At 41.0% G+C, this 20,927-nt stretch overlaps 1 protein-coding gene across 4 annotated transcripts; it reads right to left on the minus strand.

Annotated features, from left to right (window-relative positions):
- Positions 1-277: 277 nt before the first annotated feature.
- Positions 278-18,813, minus strand: pcdh10a (protocadherin 10a). Of its 4 annotated transcripts, none has more exons than XM_026169921.1 (5): positions 15,675-18,811; positions 14,369-14,427; positions 13,732-13,838; positions 4,162-4,322; positions 278-1,989 (listed from the first exon to the last, which is right to left on the minus strand). In XM_026169921.1, the coding sequence occupies exons 1-5, from the start codon at positions 18,219-18,221 to the stop codon at positions 1,936-1,938; spliced, it is 2,928 nt and encodes a 975-aa protein (XP_026025706.1). In that variant the 5' UTR covers positions 18,222-18,811; the 3' UTR covers positions 278-1,935. The 4 variants fall into 4 exon arrangements, with proteins under 4 accessions (XP_026025706.1, XP_026025705.1, XP_026025707.1 ...); XM_026169920.1 differs by having other exon boundaries at positions 3,939-4,322; positions 15,675-18,808; XM_026169922.1 differs by lacking the exon at positions 278-1,989 and adding an exon at positions 1,996-2,727 and having other exon boundaries at positions 15,675-18,813.
- Between the last annotated feature and the right edge of the window lie 2,114 nt (positions 18,814-20,927).

Raw genomic sequence — 20,927 nt, forward strand, 5'->3', positions numbered from 1 at the left:
AATCCTAATGACACCTGTGTAATCTTTTAAATGTCTCTGACTGTTGGGTAGATTGTCACAAAATCTGCTGCAAACATGCACAGTGAATTTGGCAGCTCTCTAATTTTTCATCAGCACCATCTTCAAATCAACTTGTAAAAAACCTGTGGCATTCCCATCAGCTCAGCCAGACTTTTTTTGGGGTAATTAGCAAATGTTAGCACACCCATAACTAAACTGATATGGTGAACTGAGTAAACATTAACTGATTTATGAATGCAACAAAACACACTTTAAATAACTTCAATGACACTGTTTATTTATCACCACTTGGTCTGTGTATGTATATGTGTGTGCAATTCTTTGCGCCTCACCATCTTTGATGTTCATATGTACTGTATTTGTGTATGCCTTCCCTGTATGATTGCAAAACCCTTCAATATCTTGCAGTGATAGCCCTCTGTCCTGTACATGATCAAATGTTCTGTTAGTAAAAATACACAACAGGCCAAAACAACTCAACTGGTTCTTTGCTACACACAGCAAGGCCCAGCACCTGTAAGTGGTGAAAAGTAACAATCAAATAAGATCAACTTAATTCTTGGTTCATGTGAAGGGGTTTTCTGAAGCACTCTCCCTTCACTTTAATCATCTTGATTTTGTAGCACTTGGTTTTATTAGATTGAATGACGATATGAGGTGTAGAAACTAACCAATGGTTACACAGTTTTCAGAAAAAAGTATATTGTATGCGTATATATATATATAGTTATATATATAGATTTATATTCATTTATAAGCTTTTAAAATAGCACAGTAAACACTTTGCACACATGATAAAAACCACTGAATGTGTCTGATTGTTTATGTATAGGCCAATGGCATCAAGGGAACCACACCCTCATCAAAGGAAATTTTACTTTCTCTGCAGTCAGTCAGCTCAGGAAGGAACATCAGAACTGTTACTACTTCAGAAATGAGAACATTCATTTGTGTGTGTATGTGTGTGCGTGTGTGTACGTGTGTGTGGTTTTTCTTATATAGATAAACTGAACATGAGGCTAATGAGCTTCTTTTTCTATGCAGTACTTTTGTTCAGAGCTCCTTCCTGAAGTGGCTTATCTGGAAAGATGATTGAACTCAGCGCTAGACCACATGTTCCTGTCTGTAATTGCAAGTTGGAATATTTTAGAGTTTGCACACTTTAACCACACAGAAAGAACAACAGAAACAAAAAAGAGAAGTTATATAAAGACAGTCAAGTTAAAAACCAGAGATACAGAATTTATAATACTTCACATTTTCTCTGCTTGCCCCTCTTTACCATGATTTTTTTTCATACCTGTACAACATCTGCTCTCTCTCTCTCTCTCTCCTCTAATTGTCTCTCACTTTCACTCTGGCAGTTTGTCTCCTTCCCGCAACACAGTCTCTGTACAGCTGGCTTAGTGGTGACCATAGAAATAGCTAAAGGGTTCCGTGTGACGTTGGTTGAAGTTTGTACAGAAACATTTGTTTTTTTTTCTTTTGTTTTTTTTTCTTTATGTAAACAGGCACACACAAATTTCTAGAGGCTAACTCTTCAGTCAACAAAAACACCTTCTTGACTTAACCGTTCCCTCATCATCACACATGATTTGTATTCCTCTGTTTGTTTCAGTTCCTTTCCTCTGTCTGCTGATGACATTGTAATTTTCACATGGTCAAGAGTTTCGGCCCCGGTCTCAGTCCTGCTGAGAGAAATAAGGCCTTGGATTGCTCTTTTGATATCTAGAGGTTTACAGCTACTCAGTTTTTATTTCTCCTTTCCTCCCTCAGCAGACACAGCCAAGGCTTCGTTACAGTTCGCCACCCAAGATAATGAAGTTTAACCAAGGTTGCTGTTGTCCAGGTTGCCGTTTGTTTAGTTTTATTTCGCTGTCTCCAGCATCAGTGTTGGTGGTCTAGTAAAGGAATTCACGCTGTCTCCGACAGATCCACATGGAATGAGCTAGCAAATCCTTTTGCGGGCTGAAAAGACAGAGAACACACTCGTTAAGACAAATGACACCCTTTCCCTCGAGGCTTTTTAGTGACACAGGCGGCTCGAAATACTATCTCTTGAAGGATACGTGCCACAAAGGACTCTCTGTGAAGTTATTTATACACCCTAGAGGCTGGTTCTCACAGCATAATTGTAAAACTAATTTGGGAATTGGGTAAAAACATGTCTATCAGTGAAGATAAATGCTCCAAAATTTGGTGGCTACATGATGCATGCGTAGAAAATACACAGAGCACTAATTGATTCATTAATTATCTATAAATGGATCATTAAACATTTATAAATACTTTATCAAGACAACCCTGGTGATCAGAGTATTGCCATAGCAGCATAAGATGCTATTTTTAAAAGTAGAATATATTGCCTATTGTTTAATAAAGTCTCAGCTTCTGGGACTATTCTGATAGCCTATTTTCTTACAGAATGATGAACAGCAAAACCTTTGCTGTGGCACAGCGGGTCCATTTATTTCAACTGATAAGAAAAAATGGAGGTAACATCAAAAAAGTAAATTGAAATAAAATAAAGTTGTGAGTTTTGGACTGAGCGAATATGGAGCACATTTATCCTAACCCTGCAAGGCAGACGAGATGAGCAGACACACAGGCAGCTATATTTGGAGCAAAACAAGCTCTAGCACCTAAAGGCTAAATACCAATTATTTTTCACACAGACCTGATGTGCAAGAAGAAGATTGCTTGCCTCTGTTAAGTCACAAACAAGAAAAAAGCAGGTTATGGTGCTCATCGTTTACCTGAGAGACAGCCCACAGTCAGCATGCAGTATCATGGAGGGTGGTGGTTAACATGATGGTGACTTGACTGGAAATGACTTCTCTACTGAATGTGTATATCAAATCCATTCTCTACTCTTAGAGCTAATAGAATATTCATGTAATGTGGGAGCCTGGAAAGCAATTGAAGGTGCTAAGAAGTGTCCAGCCATCTTTTTTTTCCCCTTGCTTTCCTTAGAAATGCAAACTGGAAACTGAAGTCTCAATTTTAGTGGTTCAGTGATTATCAATATGTTTCTTTTGCCAAATTAAACTTACTTTATACTGCAATAGTTTCCTGCCTTCTTGCAGAAAACTTGTGTACGTGACATTGCCAACTGAAATATTTTGACCTCATTGTTGACAGCCCATCTCACCCACTCTTATTTATGTCATGTATTGATCCACAAGCAAGCAAGTATAGATACTCAACAGTTCCTTTGTAGAACAAAATGGACTTCAGTCCTTGTGAAGAAGAAGCAGCAGCGTGGGTTGTGTTTCACCTTTTGAGCTATTCAGTAAGGAAGTCATCATGCTCGAGCAAAACCAATGTTGAGCAAATGGAAAAAGATGTCCTCTACATCATGAGATGATCTGTCTTTTGTTTTCTCTTTGCATGCTCCAATCACACAATGTAGATATGTGGAAACATGACGTGTGCTTGTTTTGACAACCTTTACTTATATGAGCATCAGATAAAAAGGATTTTGAGGGGAGAATTTGGAAAAAAGGAAAAAGAAAGGGGCAACAGCAAATTAACACAAGTCCAATTCATTTTTTTATTATTACTTTAGAATAAGTCACATAATTACAAGCAGCATTTAGGGTTAGGGTGAGGTTGATTAAAAATTTAAGTGTCTTTTGGAGAAGGACAGTTAGAAATAGTTTACATTTTACAATTGATAAAATTAATGATAATTTACAAAAAAAAAAACAAAATCAAAAAACTTAACAGAACGATATAACAAAAGATAAAGCCGTAATTTTAAACTCCTTAATAAAAGAAGAAATAAAAGTTGATGAACATCATTAAAAAAGTCCAGATCAGAATCAAGAGGCAGATTCATTGTCCCCTCCTTTAGTATCTGTACTGGACCAGACCAAAGTCATAGGGTCCCAGGGACCTTTCATACTGATACTCACAGAGAAAGGTGGGTTTGTATGGTAGGGTCCCCCTATCATACTCTTTCCTCTCTAGCGTGCTGGAGCTGTACTGCTGTTGCTGCTGATGGAGATGATGGTGAAGGCTGTGGTGTGACTGTGACCTTTGGCCGTCCTTGCCAAAGGTGGAGAATGACCTATCGTTGGACGAGGCAGTGGACGAGGTCATGGTGAGTTGGTCGGAGAGGTTGACAGAGGAGGGTACCTCAGTGTCGGGCAGTGTGGCATCCATGCCGGGGACATGCAGATTGCTACGGTAGTCCGGCCCCTGACGCCCATCTGATGGCACAAAGGATGGCATCCAGCAGCGGTCAGAGTGACCCAGGGCCTTGCACTCTTCTGTACAGTTGGAGAACAGGTCAGTGCCTATAGAGAGTATTCAGAGAGAGGATGCCAAGTGCAAATGAAGAAAGCACAAATGGAAAGCCAGAAATGTTGATGGAGGACAATAAGTAAGAAAAAAGGAATGGGGTCATGATAAAAGAAGCAGTATAAATATTTGGAGTGGAAAGGGGAGATGGAGGGAGAGATGAGTGAAAGAAGAAGAGAGAACACAAGTTAGCAATCATTTGCCAATGTCGCAAGCAGAAAAAGTGCTGCAAAAGCTATTCATCAAAGAGACAAGGCCAACATTGATGAAGCGAATTGTTTGTTTTCTTCCTCACCCCATTCATTCCGAATGAAATGTGCAATCAAAGTGATGTGGTGTTGAGAAAACATTTCAACCCCCCCCCCCCCCGACATCAACATCCTCAGTCTCACAATTGATTTTGAAACACCAGGAGACAAAATGCGAATCTATATTCCTACGTCTGTACACAAAAAACGATAATTATGTTAAGAAATGTGCCACAAAACCAACAAAATAGTCACTGGCTACATAACCACACTCTAATGTCAATCATCCCTATACCAACCGACAAAGTGTGTAATTGGCACACAGCTTCTGCCAAAAACAAAAGACCACATAAAAAAGATCAAATCAACATCTGAAATGATATAATAGAATGTCAAACACACTCACGCATAAACCCCAAGCATGAAAGAAGTACCAGTTGTGTTAATTAAACTGTCTCTGTGTCAGAGTGTGTGTGTGCTCATGTGCATAGTGGATTGTAGTTTTCCTGGCTCTCCAGTGAAATCTGGATGGTTTAGGAAAGCCTTCAAATGACGCGATAGAAGCAGGAGATGATCGGTTTTGGGTGAGAAGAGGAAAGAGATCTGTTTCATAAGGAAAGGGAAAAAAAGAGCAAGGGAAAGAAAGTGGGCGATAATTCCCTGTGGCTGAGTGGGTTTCAGATCTATTCTACTGATCCATTCAACTGATAGTGTCTCTATTGCTCCATTACTAACACTACACATGTACACACACAAACAAAATAATGTTAGAGAAAAAGCAGAGAAGCTAGACTCTTTTCATATTTTTTGAGAGGGTAGGGGTGTGTGGGAGAGTCTGTATAGTCACTAGTGATCAGTGCAGTCATGTCAACGAATAAATGTGTTAATATTATCTGCCATCTACAGAGCATGTTTTTTTTCTGCCATTTCCACAACCTGTCATGGATTACAGATCATTTGAACCTATACATTCTTTTCTAAAAGACGAGAACTGAGTACAGAAGAAAGTATCCATAAGGTTCATATTGTTAGTTAAGTTTTGTTTGTTCTGTCTGGTAGATTGCAACTGCTTTGCTGTTTGTTATATTTCAGTATCATGACAATTTACAAATAAATAAACAAATAAACAAAATGAAGTGGCCCTGTTTCCATGTGTTCAATATAATGATCTGAGCAATCATCAGCAACAAAAGGTACAACCCGCACTTTCTGAACTTATTTTGGTGACCTCGCAGGCTATATGCATACTTGCAGATGTTAGTCAAGGCAAAAAAGCACTTGTACCTCCTTCTCATGTTTATCAAATTAAAATAAATTAATTGTAGTTCTAGTTAATGTTCTTCTGAACAATGCTAGACTAAATCTTAAGTGCACAAATAATGCAATAAAGCTGAATCCCTTGTTGTGGAGACAGAATACAGTATCTTTCATCATCTGGAAAGTATTATGTAGGCTTAATGCATTAATAATAAAGCTGAGATTTAGGTAGGATTTTTTTGTCTATCATTTTTATGTTAAGTGGGATAACTGGTTTCACTGTTTATGGATGCATTTATTTATTTATGTATTTATTTATTGAACTGCAACTAAGGTAATCCTTGAAAATACTGAAGACGGGGAAAAAGGCTAAAAAATGATGAGATGAGAACAGCCAGTAAACGGTTACGTATTTCGAAATAACCTTAAAATTAATTAAATCTAATTCGATGCAAATTATTAAACATACAACAAAAACATTATTGTAGTTTTGACTCTGTTGTGTTATACATCGCCAGTTATTTTAATAGTAAATATTGACCACTGCACATGTAAATAACACAGCAATATCAGTCTTTATATTGTCAGAACTACCACTACAACAGATCCCATTTCCTTCTATTTGTGCGCGTCGTGTGGATCTAATCTTGCTAATTCATGCCTCATGGGGAGCGAGAGAGGCACAAGACTGTGCAGTGACCAGAGAGCTAGAGACAACAAGGGCCAAACAGACTGGGGGGACTCACAGATTTCAGAAAAAGAGACAGCAGGCGGGTGAAACGGCAAGACTGCAGGAACCATAAGGAACGAGAGGGGAAACCTGGGCAATCACAGATGGAAAGAGCAATGGCCAGAAAAGACAAGGGAGACCCAAACCTTACAGATGGAGATGGGAAAAGGGCTAGAGAGAGGTGGGCTGAGTTGGAGGCTGGCTTTGATTTACCAGAAACAGCATTACAAATGTCCAATTAAACATTAGCTTTTATGTGCTTCAACCCTATTTCACAAATATTTTTTAAACATTCATTCAGATGCCACTTTTCTAATTCTAATTATTCAAGGCTGTGTGGAGCAGCTGCCTTATCTGAGTTTAAATAGTTTAAAATAGATATGTGTTAGAGCTGACAAGTTCTTTGTTTAGTATTTTACCTTACATATTTTGTTTGGTTACGAAAGATTTAAAGTCATGAGATATGTTTTTAGTTTGTATACACTGTCTGGTTTGATTGCCCCATGAGTAAGCACAAGTCACAGGTTTTTGCTGCCAAAGGGTGCATTTGTTTTTTATCATAGAAGGGATGTGGCTCAGTGGCAGCACAAACCGATCCGATGGAGAAGAAAATGAAAAATCTCTCAATTCCATCAGGACTAGTCCAGGAAAAGCTGCTCCAGGAGATATTTGTAATGCTGATTCCATTTTTGAGTGGCGTTTACTTCAATTTACCCTCCAATTCACCCCAAGAACTAATGTATATTTATGGTGTCTTTAAAGGCTGGGTGCATATAAATTATGGTATTTCTGTTAATTCCCACTTTTATATTTGCCCTTTAACCTTTTGGTGGACTATTCAGAAATGTCTCTTCTCACACGTGAAGGGCGTTGACCTCAGGCCACTTCCTGTCATTTCTGAGGTATTGTGTGGATAAAGAAATTGGGTGTCATAATGCATACATATATACATTCTTAAATGTATAAACAAACGAGCAGGAAGACTGAAGCACAGGTGCATAAACCAGACATATATTTGGCAGAAACCACATGGTACCCACACCTGCATACCAATAAAAAGTTAACACTGAAGGATTATAAGAGAAAAGGTTTGTTTGTTCCGTATTTCTCATTTCTCAGTTCGCACTGTACTCTGGAGAGGATGTAAAAATATAGTCTGCTCTGCACTGTTTACCATATATCAGGCTGAAAGTCGTGTTACAGCTTCCGAAATGCTCAGTGATTTTTTGCCTGCCAACTCACTCTTGAAAAACTGACAACGTGAACATATATGTTTGCAAACACACATACATGCTTGAAATACTCCATTAATACAGAGATATGTAAATTTACACGAGCAAACAGACAGGGCATGCATACATGACACCAAGTAGCTGTTGATCCCCGTGAAGCACCTTTTCCTCCTCAGGCAAGAAGAAAAACAACAACCAAAACAGTGACTGGCAATGACAGGCCCTGCCAGCAGCCCTATCTCTCATTGTGACCTCATCAGGCAGGAAGAACACACATACGCACTCTCACATGCACATGCAGGAGACAATGTAAACGATGCTACACAATAAAAACCTGATCTACTTGCTAATAAGCAATCAGCACTTCTGTTCTTTTTTCTTTTCCTTTTCCCCCCCATTACAACTCTGCATGTTTCTGAAATCCCTTGTTGGTGTGATTTGACTAATTGCGCTGTCTGACATACATCCAGCAACAGCGAGCAGGGAAATGAAGGAAAACAATTTCTCAGGAAAACACGAGCCTCTAGTTTGAATTCATTTTGTGGGTTTACACTTAGATTTGCAGTCTCTCATTCTCTATTAGTCCCTATGAGTTTCTTTCTTTTCGTCCTCTGTCTCTCATTATTTTCTGTCACATGTAATTCTCCTTCTTTCCTCTCCTTGCCTGTTGCTTTTTCTCTCCTTATTTTGTTTTCTCCACCCTTAAAAAAAGAGCACTCCTGTTCCCCCAGGTGGAGGGTGTCTTCTATCCATACCTCTGTTTTTCATCTTGTCCTCCACTGCTCCAGAGAGAATACAGACACAAAACATCAATATTTGGACAGCAGCAGCGTACGGCAGGGGAGTAGCAGAGCTTCCTTACATGAGTTGGCCAGAGAGGCTGTGATGAGTAAACCAGAGACCTCCCAGGGCCAAAACAGAACAAGATGGCTCTCACAATTCTAGACGTAATGACAGACAGAAAAGAATGTTCCTAGCTACCATTTTCAATGTTTGTTAGGCAGCAACTACGCTGGGATGGAGAGCCAAGATGGCCCCTCCTGTAACAGTCACTGCTTGATTAAGTGCAAAGGGACAGTTTGTATGATTTGGACCTTTGTTGAATGCCAAGAATTACAGTGTACAGTTCTTTGACAAAAGAACTTCTGACAGCATCGTTCTACAAAATTTTGATTTATTACTACTTAGCTTTTCTTTTCTTATTTCTGGCCTTCAGATGTTATTATAAAATTGCACTCAGAGACTGTTGTTTCTAATATTTTACCTAATCTATGTATCGTGACGTCCTACTCTTTTTTTAATAGGTTTATTCAGGCAAGCTAGACCAGATGTTCAGTGACATTCATTTTCTGGAGAGAAAATGGCCAAAGCATGTTTATGACTCCCCCAGAGTTTGCAAATAGTCTTACGGCCTTACCTTTTACTTCGAAATTTTCAAGGCCTCATGTGAGGAAAAAAGAATACAATACTCTTTCACTTTTAATCTTGAGTTTTTAACAGATTCAAGGTATGTCCATGTACAGGCACTACAGCCATACTTGTGTCCTCTTTTTTCAATCACTTCAGGGTTAAAAACACATTCAGTTTATTCAAAAGCTATACCCTATTTATACTGAAGAGGGTATTCATCAAGGTGCTAAAGTTGTTTGAGTGTATTAGTAATCACTGCAGGACATGTTCCTATTGTGGTTTCTTTTTCACACAGAGAATCCTCTTCCATCTACCTTAGCCATGTTACAAAGAGGTCATTCAAAATGGAAACTGTTTAAGTGCTTCCACAGAGATAAGAAAGACATCTTGCAGGAATCTGAGCAATCTCGTCAATTAGTTAATCAAACTGATTGCCAGAATTCTCTTTTATCTTTCTCTGCTCTGATTTGTATTGACTATTTTTGAATTCAACAAATGAGTCGTGTTAGTAGAAGAGATGCCATGTCTGCCTATTTCAGGTAGAATGCAAAGTAATTTTTTAATGAGAAAATGTTTATTTTTTTCATTCTGTTTCCTGCAGAAGATTTTGCAGCGAGCTCTTTTCAAATTCTTCCAATTCAAAGGCAATAAGTGTGGATCTACACAATGAGTTCACCAAACTTCCATCATGCCATCTTCGTTCAGAGGTTGCACATTTACGAAAGTATTCTGCTGTCATTGTTTCTTGTTAAAATAGCCGTTCCTTAAGAGCAGTGATTTTAAGCAAAAAATTGCTAAACATTTGCTGATTCCAGTGTTGTTGCTTGTTTTATACGATAGTAAACTACATATCCTTTGGACTGGTGGTCAAGACAAACAAGCAATTATGTAACAATATTTTTAGGCATTAAACCATTTAGAGCTTTGAAATGATTTCAGTCAGAAATTAAACTAAATAAATGATGAAAAACATGATGCACGGCCAACTGATGACACAATAATTGTTAGTTGCAGCCTTTGTCTGGTGTTACTATTTTAACTACGGACTTGAAAAGGTTTTCATGAGTGAAAGCTTTTCGGTTATGACTGTTTGCCTTTTGTTTGTCATTTTCACCTAAGCAAAGGAAATGTCTTCCGAATGCATTTGTGTATTTTCTTCCCCTCAACTCCTTTTCGTTCGAGTTTCCTTTATGCAAGCTTTTAAACGAAAACTTGAGATGTTCTCTTAATCATCTCACAGATTGCATTTGTTTGTTTATGACATTCTTTTGGCATAAATCTATATTTCTATGCAAACCATTTGCCCTTTAGTGTCTGGGACAATGAGAGAAGGTGGTATCAAAACACTGTGTGCTAAATTCCTCTGACAGCTTACTGACATGGGAAACTGCAACACTGTGGCCGCCACTAATTCATAATCAGCCATCTAATACACCGTTGCCACAGTGATTTAATTGTCTCATTTGTCACGGCTGTTGTTCTCACCATAACAAACGTCATGATAATGATCATTTCCAGTCTCCCACCCGTCACGCAGTCTTCCACAGCTGATCGAATGTTTCTGTGAAGCCAATTTTTTTTTCCTGATGAATATTTTATCCTCTCTTAAGTGTCACCTTTTTTTCTTACGTTCACTCACTCCTGTTGTCACCTCCAATTTAGATGATGGGAGAGCAGTGTATAATTTGGGAAAAAGAAGTCTTGGGCTATAAAAGGTGTGGCAGTCAGTCAATAGTGCTTCAGCTGTTGATGAACCAGTGCCTCACTGCAGACACGCTGCTTTGAGAAAAAGCCATTTGCCCACTTTTTAAAGGTATCTGGTGGCTCACAGGCAGTGTCCTTTTGATTTAAAACCACGTCAGGAGACTTATTTTCTAAAGTGTCAGCCGAGCGGCCGAGCGGAAAGCTAAGGCAGGTGTAGTTGATGATATGCCAACTGGAAATGGTTTTCCCTTGATTTGAAATATTCTGAGGTGCACAAAAAAGGAGAGTGTGCTGTGCGGTCCCATGAGGAAACCTTGCCTCTAACCCTCCTTTGATAATTGCTATGCAAAGGATCTAGAAATGAATTACTGATCAGCCGAGTGTTGCGGAGAGCCAACGTGTGGGGGAGACAGAATGAAGGATGAGACCCTGCCACAAACCCAAGAAAAGAATATGTGTGTGTCAGGCAAACGCATGCACACACAGAACACAAGCATATGAAGTGTTATCTAGGCATAGTCATGTCAAACACACAAATATATATGCATATTTGTGTGTGTGCGTGTGTGTGTGTGTGTGTGTGTGTGTGTGTGTGTGTGTGTGTGTGTGTGTGTGTGTGTGTGTGTGTGTGTGTTCACAGCCAAACATATGGTTGTGAACACAGGTTCTCAAGAAACACATAAAAGTACATCAGGTCAGTACAAAGTCATCATGGCTCAGGCTTTGGCAGTCTGGCTTTCTACTCGCACTAAACACAAAACTCATACAGGAAACAGCACATAATAACACAACTAAACTTACAGAAGCTCGCAATCCACATAAGACAACCAACAGCATTCCTGTCCCTGTATATTATTAAGTAACACAGAGAAAAACAGAGACACAAATGAGCAGTATGTACACCTATATAGAGAAAATATATATATATATGGCAAAGTGCCAACTGCTTTCCTCTTAAACTGAATCTCATTTAAGCTTCACACAGCACCATCTCAAAGGAGAAAGCCGTTTCAATACAGACATCATCACTGAGCCTTGTGTTCTACACAGCACACACACAAGCAGATTCAATACAGGTATCATGTATACACCTACATATTAAATCAGACAATGGTATACCTTTACACCTACACAGACACACACTCCATCTGGTTTTGTTTACAGAAGTCTGAGAAACTCAAATGTCCCTCTTTCCAAAATACCAGTCGTGTGATATTACCTCCCATGGAGTGTTAAGCTGTTCCCTTCTAAATCCAACATGCGGACCAAATGTTGGTTTCCTGGTATGAAATACAGAGTACAGCACCAACTGTGTACACTCCCAGACCAGTGCCAAATGAGGTTTCTAGGAGCCAAATAAAGCTGAAGAAACATGTTACCGATTCAAAAATGTAGGTCTGTAACTATACTAGCAAATCGTCACAAAGGAATTCAAGACAATTTTCCACATAAAATAAGTGATAAAGTACAGTCTCAGACTTGTCCAGGATCATGTTAGGACTTATTCCTTTCTGATATCTTGAGACATATATCACATACTTATACATCCAATGTTCCTTGTTGTCTTTTTTTTTTTTTTTAATCTGATCTGCTGGTTAACATTGGGCAAAATTCTTGAATAACAGCGAAATGCTACATGCATTCCAACAAGAGGTGTATGTTTAAGCAAACCCATTAATCATTTCACAAGGGTTTTTTCTGATAAAAAAATAAGGGAGTTTTGGATTTCTTCCAATTCTGTAGTTCAGTCTCGCACAGTTTGACCTTCCCAGCCTGTTTCATGAGCGAGGGCAGAGAGTGACACTACCACTGCTGCATACTGGCTCTCTATTTTGGCTTCGTTCATTAACAATGTCAAACACAGGAGAGCCTAATGAGGGACCATTCACTATCCTACAACACCTATCTGATCTTTTCTATTTGTATTCTCAGCATTGATATGATATTTGGCTGGCTCCCGTCTAGACAGGGGTCTTACACGCGTCGTGTGGAACAATCCCTCAGAAGGAAAGGGCAGTTCAATATGAAATGAGATTTTGTATTGCTCCACTTTTTGCCTGACTCCACTTTGATCAATAAACAGGTAAAAACCTAATAGAATTTTAGATAGAACAAGGCTAGCCTTATGATAAGACCCAAAGACATGTCTAAAGAAATCTGCATTGTTTTAAAGTGTAAAAGAGAAATGAGTGAGTAAACAGACCTGAAATATGAGTGTAGGTGGGGAAATGTTACCTAATCCTGATATTTTACCTTTATTTTAGCTGCAAAAGCTACAAAAAAAAAAAATGCAAAAGGTACTAATATTTTTTGATAAGCAGAATCTATACATCAAAGGTACTACAACACCCCAAGTGTAATGCTGATTGAAATGCTTCTCATTATATCAATTTAGCTTTAATGCCTTTCATTTCACTTCAGTGAGGATATTGATTTGTGCCACCAAAGCACTATAGGCCTCACACTGCCTTAGTGCCATTTACTGTCCTTTCAGCACCACTTCATGCTGAAACAGCAGCAGACTTAAAACGAGAGAAGTCGGAATGCAAGGAAGGAAGAAAGAGAAGAGATTTCCCCCCAAATTTCCCTCCTTTTCACCCGGCTGTGAAATGTAATCAACACCTCTGGGGCCCAGTTCGTGCCAGCAAGCAACCTCAGAGTCTAGGCCTTCGCACTCTCTCAAATTAAGGAAATTAAAAGTCACCGGTCCGCACCAACAATTCAGCTTTATCCCATTCACAATAACAAACACACACTATTGAAACAGATCAGGGTAGGGTGTGTGAGGGCTAATATGTTGGTGTAATTATGTGGGGTAACTCACCGGCTGAATGACCCCGGTTTGTGGCATCGTGGTCACTGTCACCCTGTTCGCTGTCACCGTGACCACTGTCTTTGGAGCTAACAATATCTGCTTCTTGAAATGCCGAACTAAAAGAGGCAGTGGGGAGGGCAGAGAGTTGAGGTATGAAAATAGTAATAGGGCAGAAGGAGAGAGGTTGAGACAGGGAAGCAGGAGACGAAGAGAGAAGCCAGGATTAAAAGGGAAAGGAGAAGGAATGGGAGAGTCAGAAATCAACACCACATTAATATAGTCACGGTGGCCATCAAGAGTCTAAATTGGATGTTACACATGGCATGTAATGAAATCCAGCATTACAGCTTTAATAGACGCTACTCCGTCAGTTATGGGACTGATGCCAAATTGAAGATGAGTGTTATGGATACACTGGGAACAGTGTAGCCTCTCAAAGCCACAATTAAGGATGCAGAATATATGGGATTCACACTGATGGTTGTAATATTCATTTTTATAGACATATGAATAGGTTGTGGCTCCATGAGGCATATTGAATGTTACAGGTCTTCTGATGGTGGATTGTGTGTGGCTCTTTAGGCTCTGTGATTTGGAGATGTTTCAGTGTCTGTGCATGTGTCGCTAAATGTGTGCTTTTCACTACCTGTTGACACGTCTGGGTCTGTCCACAAGATAGCTGAGTTCTGCTCGTTGGTGTTTTGTCTAGAAAACCCACAGACAACATTGGTCACATGTGATGCCGAATAAACAGAGGAGAGAGACATATGTTTCAAAATAAGAGAAGCATTTAAAAACATATATGGATACACTTGATGTCAACGTGTAACTGTGTAGAATAAGTTGTGGCTATGTGAGGCGGGGTACCGACGGTGCGCGCATCCACTTGGTGAGTGAGTGGGCGAGAGGAGACGAGAGTAGGGGAGAGTAGGTTAGGGAGGCGATTGAATGCGTAAATGATTGAGCCGCGCGATGCTGAAACTGAACAACCTTTGTTCACCGTGCTGCCGTGCTGGGTTGTGCACGGAATACTTAACGCACAGAAAAGGCAAGGCTGTGACTGGCTGTCTGGCTCCAGTCCAGCCAAACCGCAATCAACAAAAAGCCCCAACTCCACAGCTCCGCTGGCAGAACGCACAGACTGAGCACATCAAGTCTATTGAAGCCGCTGGTATATAGATTCTTATATTTGCCACGCAAACTTTATAACCTCCTGGGGACATGTGCAGTATTTTGTTTATTTATTTTTTAAAAGATCCACTGTTAGGGAAAGATTCTGGCGTTGCTAAACCAGCAGAGCGAAACGCTCTCCGGGCGATTTTTTTTTGCACATTATAGTGCTTTATTGATTACATACTCCCTTCTGTGTAATTTAAAAAAAATACATTCGTTTGAATGACCAATATAAGTTCCACAACTCTCCAACGTGTAGCCTAAAATTCATTAATTATTAAAATACTTTTGTAAAATTCACAAATTACACTGTTGGCCCTTAAGTGGGAACTGGTTAATATGTGCGTCAAATTAAATCGTTTTTACTGAATAAAGAATAAACATTAAATAAAACACGTTTTTCAACTTGGTGGTCTAAAGAAATTGGCAAGTAAAGAAAAATATCTGGCGCACTCAACTTCTTCGCACGACGTAAAGGGTGATCTAACAGCAATCTGTTACCAAAAAAAAAAAAAAAAAAAAAAAAAAAAAAAAAAAGGACTACCAGATTTAAAAACTGACATGTCCAATCACCATTAAGCATGACAGCGGTTAAAGGCCACTAAGCACAACAGCCAATGGCACATTCCTTTATAAGTCTTTTGAGAGAGTTTGACATTAGAACAGCTTGCCATGCCTAACAACTGGGTTAACTGTTGAAATTGGGGTTTTGTGCTCTTTTGATGCAGCTCAAAATGTAGCCCAGAGAGACTGCTAATGCTGATTCAGGCCTCTCTTACCTCATTAGACAGGATACTGCCATTAGATATGATGTCCGGCTGTTGGTCACTGTAACCAGTGACTATGGCGCCGCAGGGGTTGGTGTGATCTGTGTCAGTGCTGCGAGAGGGGCTGCATGGTTTCAGAAACATCAGATCCGTTTTGGCAGATTCCGGTGTCAGACACACCTGGTAGCAGTAGGAATTCTGGTTTTGGTGATGGTGGGAGCCGAACCCCCCTCCTACGCCGCCTACACCAGACTCCTCCACGGGCACCTGCCCCACGGGCCCGACTCCTGACGTTACATTGGTGCTCTGAACTAACATGATGTCGGATTTACTTAGTTTTTTCTGTTTACGGCCACGAGCCTGCCTGCTGCAGCACGAGCCACAGCACAGGCAGCAGTCACCAGCAAGCAGGCACGTGTATATGTTGAGCTTCTTGTCCTTTTGGCAGCGCACGGCCAGCACGATCATGGCCAGTAGGAAGATAAAAGAAACAGAGCCCAGGGCAATGATGAGAATTAGGGTGAGGTCAAGGGAGGTCTCTTTTGTCTTGGAAGCTGAGCCGCGATCGACACCGCGGCCTTCATTCACGCTGTCCACTAAAATTACACTCACACTGGCAGAGGAGGACAGAGGTGGCTGCCCGTGGTCCCTCACTTCGATCAGCAGGTCATAGTAGCCCTGGGGATCCCGTTTGGGAGATATCCTGCGGGCTGTTCGTAGTTCCCCTGTCCTCCAGTCCATGCGGAACATTCCCATCTCGTTGCCCCGTAGGATGCTATATGACAGGCGTGCGTTCTCTCCATCATCTGCATCCATGGCCACAATGCGCGTCACTAGATAGCCTGGTTCCGCAGAGCGTGGCAGGTGCTCTTTGGCTGTGCCGTTTTTGCCGATAGGGGCTATCACAGTAGGAGCGTTGTCATTTTGGTCAACTATGATCACATTTACAGTAGCGTTAGAGAAGAGCTCGGGAGCACCTGAGTCCTTAGCCTGGACCATGAAACTGAACTCCTTCAGCTGCTCGTAATCAAAAGAGCGTAGTGCGTAAAGGTAGCCAGTGTCCTGATTTATTGACACATATGTGTCCACGGACATGCCCTGTATGTCACACTCCAATATGGAGTAGGTTATAAGAGCATTTTGTCCTACATCGGGGTCCAAAGCGCTCACGGCGTGAATGAAAGCACCGGGCACGTTATTCTCAGTCACATATACATCATAAACAGCCTGCGTAAATCGGGGCGCGTTGTCATTCTCGTCGGAGACGTGCACTTTAATTGACTTGCTGGTAGCCAGGGAAGGCTGACCTTTGTCTTTAGCCACCACGGTTATGGTGTATGAATCTGTGTTCTCCCTGTCCAACGGTCCGTCTGTCACAATGGTGTAATAGTTTTTAAAGGAAGATTTCAGCTTAAAAGGAACATCCCCTAAAATTTCACAGCTCATTTGTCCATTCTCATCAGAATCCCTGTCCGAGACGCTAAAAAGTGCGATCACGGTGCCCGGGGCGTCCTGCTCGCTCACAGATTCAGTCACAGTGCTGAAACCGATCTCTGGTGTGTTGTCGTTCACGTCCACGAGTTTGACAAGCACTTTGCAGTGCGCGGGGACCGCATTAGCTCCCAGATCTTTAGCCTGAACATAGATCTGGTGCGTGACACTCTCTTCATAGTCCACCTCACCCGCTACCTCTATCCTACCTGTTCTGGCATCAATGTTGAATAATTCCTTTATCCGCGGTGTGTTATGATTGCTGAAAGAATAAACGATCTCTCCGTTTTGTCCCTCATCAACATCAGTAGCATTGAGCTGAATCACGAGAGTGCCCACGGGTGAGTTTTCCCGCAGATTAACCGTGTACACGGACTGGTCAAACGTGGGCGCGTTGTCGTTAGAGTCCAGAACTTTAACGACCAAGAGAGCTGTCCCGGTCCGCTGCGGGATGCCCCCATCCACAGCCGTCAGCACATAGCGGTGCACTGCCTGCTGCTCTCTGTCCAGCGGTTTCTCCAATACCAGCTCCGCAAACTTGTTCCCGTCGCTCTGTGTTTGCACGTCAAGGTAAAAATAGTTGTTATTCGTTATGGCATATGTACTGAGCGCGTTTGTGCCAACGTCAGGGTCGAAGGCGTTCTCCACCGGGAAACGGGTCCCGGGAATAGCGCTTTCCGAGATTTCCACAGAAATGTCTGTTTCAGGAAATCTGGGTGGATTGTCGTTGATATCCATCACCTCAATCTCCACGCGAAAGAGCTCCAATGGATTTTCCAGAAACACCTCCAGGTGCAATAGGCACTGGGTGGTCTGCTTACAAATTTGTTCCCGGTCAATTTTTTCCTTCACCACGAGCGCACCGTTCTCTAAGTTCACCTCCAGATAAGGTGTCCGTGAACTAGGCACAGTCTGAAAGTGGCGAGCGGAAAGTTTGGTAATGTCCAGCCCCAAATCCTCTGCAATATTCCCAACCACAGAGCCCGGTTCCTGCTCCTCTGGCACCGTGTAGCGTAGCTGAGAGGCAGCTCCATCCAGAGTGGAGAGCAGGAATATTAACCAAATCATCTCCTCTGCCTCTGTCCAAGTGCACTTCAAAACGGAAAAAAATAAATGTTATTCCCTCTTCTCACAAGAAATGAGCATTTCCCATTTTCTCTGTCCGTAAAAGGGCAGTGAAATAAACAGCAACAAGGCTGCACGACTTTGAAATTCCTCTCCTCTGCCTCAGGTCAGTGGAACATTGTGTCGTTTCAGCTGTGAGAAGCACAGCCATTTGATCCGAGCTTCTCTGTTTTAATCAATTCAGCACCGGTCTGTGAGTTTTGGCGTCAGCGCAAACATTGCAGGCTGGAGCCAGGACGCATAGCCAACTCATAGCCTCTGCACAGAACAGACTGCCCCTTCTTCACAGAAAAAAAGTCACAAAACAAAACAGGAAATTCCACACCAGCAGAGAAAGAACGCAAAAAGTCCTATTTATGCACAACCGAAATCAGCAACAAATATAACTTCTAAAGAAAGCCTGGCGAATAACACGACTTTCTCCCTATCTTTCTCTATGAGGATGTAATCACTGCGCCTAAGCGCTCAAAGCGGATGATGTTCACAGCTCGGCTTCTGTAAAGCAAGTGTGAGCAGCGAGGTTGGTTTTGCGCACAGCTCCTTTCCCCACCAGCCAATGATATTCTCAAACAGCGGGTGTAATGGCACCTGATTGGGGCTCCGCAACGCCAGCCAGAGAACACATCGGACCCTCATAACAAAACCAGTTAAGTGCCGCTGCGCTCCTCTCCTCTCCTCCCCTCTTTCCTCCAGGCCCAGCCTCAGTTGTAGCAGGGAAATTAAATGTTTTACACATCCAGTGAATTAAGAAAGTTGAATAATAGTGGGTGCTAGTTGGCGTTGGCGGGGCTGTGTAGATAAAACTGAAGCTTCCGTCGAAATAGTGGATTTTTTGAAAAGTTTTTTTAACCTTATTCGTATTACTATCATGAGGATTCCTTTTTTGTTCCAATATAACAAATATCTCACAACTTGTTAGATGAAGAGCCATGACCCTCGTGTGGCTGTCCTTGACGCAATTATTTCAACAGTTTGCTATTAAAGCGCTGCTCTGATAGCAAAGCATGAGTCAGACTGTACCAAGCATACTCACAGCCAAAGACCACCATGTAAAATGCCTGCGCAAGTAAAGACAGCTAGTGACGCAATACTCCAAAGTGCCGTGGTCACTCTCGTCTCTCTCTCTCTCTCTCTCTGAAATGCACACATCTCAACAGGATATTGGAGGAAAAAATAAAGCATTTTAAACAAAGTATACATATATCCAATGCAATTTCCTGTATGATACAAGGTTCCATCAGAGCAGGATCACACATGACTTACTTTAATTCAGAGAAATGAAGCGTTGTACTTCAGTCCTACCGTGTTGCTAATAGCCTAAAGCCTATTAGTTCTCCCATCTTCCCGTTTTTATCATTAACCTCCTCACATGATGGCCTTACGTTAACGTTGCGTCATGCGCTAATTTAATTCATAAAGCACATATTAAAAATGCAAATGGTGGAGTTTTGAGAGAGATACGAATAGTGGGGGTCTAACTACTTGCACACCATTTGGCGGATGACGACAAAAAGATGAAAAAGAGCGTAATTGAGGCTAATTAGCATAAGTCTCTAATTCCAAATGTAATAGATGGAGCGAAACAATATCGGCCGTAATGCAAAACGACGTGCCCATTGTGCAGTGGATTAAACAGCGAGTGATACGCGATTCTGCATCTCGCCATACAAGTCAGGAGAAACAAAGAGGAGACGTTAGATGAATTTCTACCCATGTCTGAGCTGGAGCTGTGTGACTGAATCGAGCTGACACTGGAGTCGAATCGCAGAGCGGTGCGCTCTGCATCTCCTCTCTCTCCAGCTCTCTCTCTCAGTCGCGCTCTCCGTCCCTGTCAGGGAGTTACAGACCAACGTCGCCCCCTTGCGTTAGCCCACTTTCTTTTAAAAAATTCTGTTGATAAAGAAGAGCCAACAGAACCGTTAATGCTATTTTCTAATTAACAGAACATTCACCCAGTTCCGTGGAAGGAAAGCAACATATTACATTGCTGAACTCTACTGAAATGTTCTCTTTTGTTGCTCATTCCACTTCAACATTATATCTTATTGTCCGTTTAATAAGTCTTGCTGGCTTTTATTGATACAGCGGTGAAGTATATATATATATATATATATATATATATATATATATATATATATATATATATATATATATATATATATAGCCTGAATCAAAATTTATTTGTAACTCTTTAACAAAGGTTGAACTGTAGGACACATTCAGCCTGCACATTAAACAACGTGAGCCACCACAACTACACCCGACTACCTTCACTACCGTTACACCTTTGTTTTTTCCTAATGTGGCATTCATAGTGTGTTCCATGTAAAAAGTCATTTTAAATGGAAAATTACTCAATGTTACTGAATTTATTGTGCACAGGCTTAATATAAGAAGTCATGTGTTCAGCCAGAATATGGGAAAACATCTAAGCATCATAGGGCCACCACGAGTAAAGACCTTTACTAGTTCTTGTGTTTAACAGTGTCAGTAGAATGACATTATGGGTGAAATAACATTTATTTTCTTACCAAGAATGACAGTGGGGAATCAATATTACTTCATATTTGCCTGTTAAACACTAATCCTTAGAAAGCAACTGATTAGCCCAGCTGAAAAAAAAAAATAGGAGAAAGCAGTCCTAGATGG

This window comes from Astatotilapia calliptera, chromosome 6, assembly GCF_900246225.1.
Source record: "Astatotilapia calliptera chromosome 6, fAstCal1.2, whole genome shotgun sequence".
NCBI lineage: Eukaryota > Metazoa > Chordata > Actinopteri > Cichliformes > Cichlidae > Astatotilapia > Astatotilapia calliptera.